This window comes from Cotesia glomerata, linkage group LG6 (assembly GCF_020080835.1).
Source record: "Cotesia glomerata isolate CgM1 linkage group LG6, MPM_Cglom_v2.3, whole genome shotgun sequence".
Lineage (NCBI taxonomy): Eukaryota > Metazoa > Arthropoda > Insecta > Hymenoptera > Braconidae > Cotesia > Cotesia glomerata.
The window spans coordinates 17,350,063-17,351,883 of NC_058163.1; the positions used below are offsets into that span (position 1 = coordinate 17,350,063).

The 1,821-nt window shown below is 25.4% G+C and overlaps 1 protein-coding gene across 1 annotated transcript; it reads left to right on the plus strand.

Moving 5' to 3' along the window:
- Positions 1–387: 387 nt before the first annotated feature.
- Positions 388–1,311, plus strand: LOC123268023 (DNA repair and recombination protein RAD52-like). The gene is made up of 4 exons (XM_044732903.1): positions 388–495; positions 805–953; positions 1,045–1,151; positions 1,269–1,311. The coding sequence occupies exons 1-4, from the start codon at positions 396–398 to the stop codon at positions 1,309–1,311; spliced, it is 399 nt and encodes a 132-aa protein (XP_044588838.1). The 5' UTR covers positions 388–395.
- The last annotated feature ends 510 nt before the right edge of the window (positions 1,312–1,821 follow it).

Below are 1,821 nucleotides of genomic sequence, written 5' to 3' on the forward strand. Positions count from 1 at the left end.
AAGCTCACTTAAATCCGGTCTAATAGATTTTATTAAATCAATAAGATCAGTTTTTTTTAATATTTATCGTGACAGCTGTCTGATAATATTTTTATTTTGACACAATAAAAAAAGTGTCAAAACAAATGTCACCCTAAATATAAGCATACTGAAGTTATGTATTTACAAATAATTAACCTATTTCAATTTAATAACTAAAATAATATATTTATAAACTAAAAAATTAATATTATTTACAAAGAATATTCAACCAATATTATTAATAAGTATATTTACAAAATAATTAACTAATGTAAATAAAAATAAAATTTAAAGTTCAATAAATAAAACAATAAAATAACCAAATATAAAATAACAAATTAAAAAAAAAATTTTTTCCAATTTTTTTTTTCGAAATGGATTTAAATAATTTGGATTTAGAACAATTAATAGTAAATGGAGATAAAACATTTGGACCTCACGATTGGTCTCATGAAATTAAAAAACAAATAATTGGTAAGTCAATAATAGTCATTATTTGTTTATCATGTTTGATACAAATCCATACATCATTGATCAATTTTTTTTGACTCAAGAAAATATATTGGATAGCTTTAATTATTTTAGTTATCGAATATTTTAGTTACTTATGTAACACATTCTTTAGTGACGAATATTTTCTTGACTGTAGAAAATTTTTTCTTGCTTTAAAACAACTTATGTCTTTCTGAATACTTTTTTCATTGAGAATTAAATTTTTCTTTAAGTATAAGATCAATTAATTTCAAAAAAATCATTAAGAATTTTTTTTTTGTTCTTAAATAGATTTTGTCGACCAGATTGATGGGATTTATGTCGTTGGATGCACTACTATTGTGAAAATTTTTTTGAGAAATGGTCGCATTCATGAGGCAATGGCTTTTAAAGAATCACGAAGTGATTCTTATGGAATTGCATATGATCAAGCACGAAATGTAAAACATTAAATTTCCTTGATTAGTATGAGAGTTAATAATTAATTTTGCTTAATAGTTAACAATAATAATTTCTTTTTATTTTCAATAGGGATCATTCATCAGGGCTCTTTATGACACCTTCTTGTTTTTTAAGGAATTCCGCGACAATTTATTCTCTTTAACTGAACAAAAATTAAAAAGATTGGCCAATCAAGAGCGATTAAAATTTGAATGGAGAAAAAAAAATAATTCATAATTATTTATGATTCATTAAATTTTATTATTGATTTTAATACTCATAAGAGAATTTTATTTATTATTTATTGGCACCAGATGTACAGCTTGTCTAACAAACTCTGATACATCTTTCGCTTAAATCTACTTTTCTTACACTAATTTTATAATTTATTATTTTATTTTAGTATTCCAACTTGATAGTTAATCTATATTTCAATCTATAACGCTAGTAAATATTTTCTTCGACTTTGGGTCGTTTCCTTAGTTTCAGTTTATCGCATATAGCAGATTCTTTTCAAATTTGGAGCATATAGGAGCTACAGCTCGAAAATTTAAAATTTTAATTGTTAAAACCCACCCCCGCACCCCCCTGTGGGGAGGAATATCGTAAAATTCGTTCATAAATTGTTTTTACATTACTTACAGAAAATTCACACAAAATTATGAGTCTGTCGGAGCTGTAGCTCGGAAATTTAAAATTTTCATTGTTAACGCCCACCCCCGCAATTCATATTGGGGGTAGGCTGTCATTAAATCCGCTTTTGAATCATTTCTATATCCCGTAGAACAGATTCTTACCAAATTTGGAGCCTATACACGGAAAGAAAATTGTACGAAAAATTACAATGAAAACATCGTAATTTTTAAT

Coding starts and splice junctions, on each gene's coding strand:
- LOC123268023 (XM_044732903.1), top strand. CDS start 396: ATGGATTTAAATAATTTGGATTTAGAACAATTAATAGTAAATGGAGAT. Junction 954..1,044: donor CATATGATCAAGCACGAAAT/GTAAAACATTAA, acceptor TATTTTCAATAG/GGATCATTCATCAGGGCTCT. Junction 1,152..1,268: donor AAAAGATTGGCCAATCAAGA/GCGATTAAAATT, acceptor TATTGGCACCAG/ATGTACAGCTTGTCTAACAA.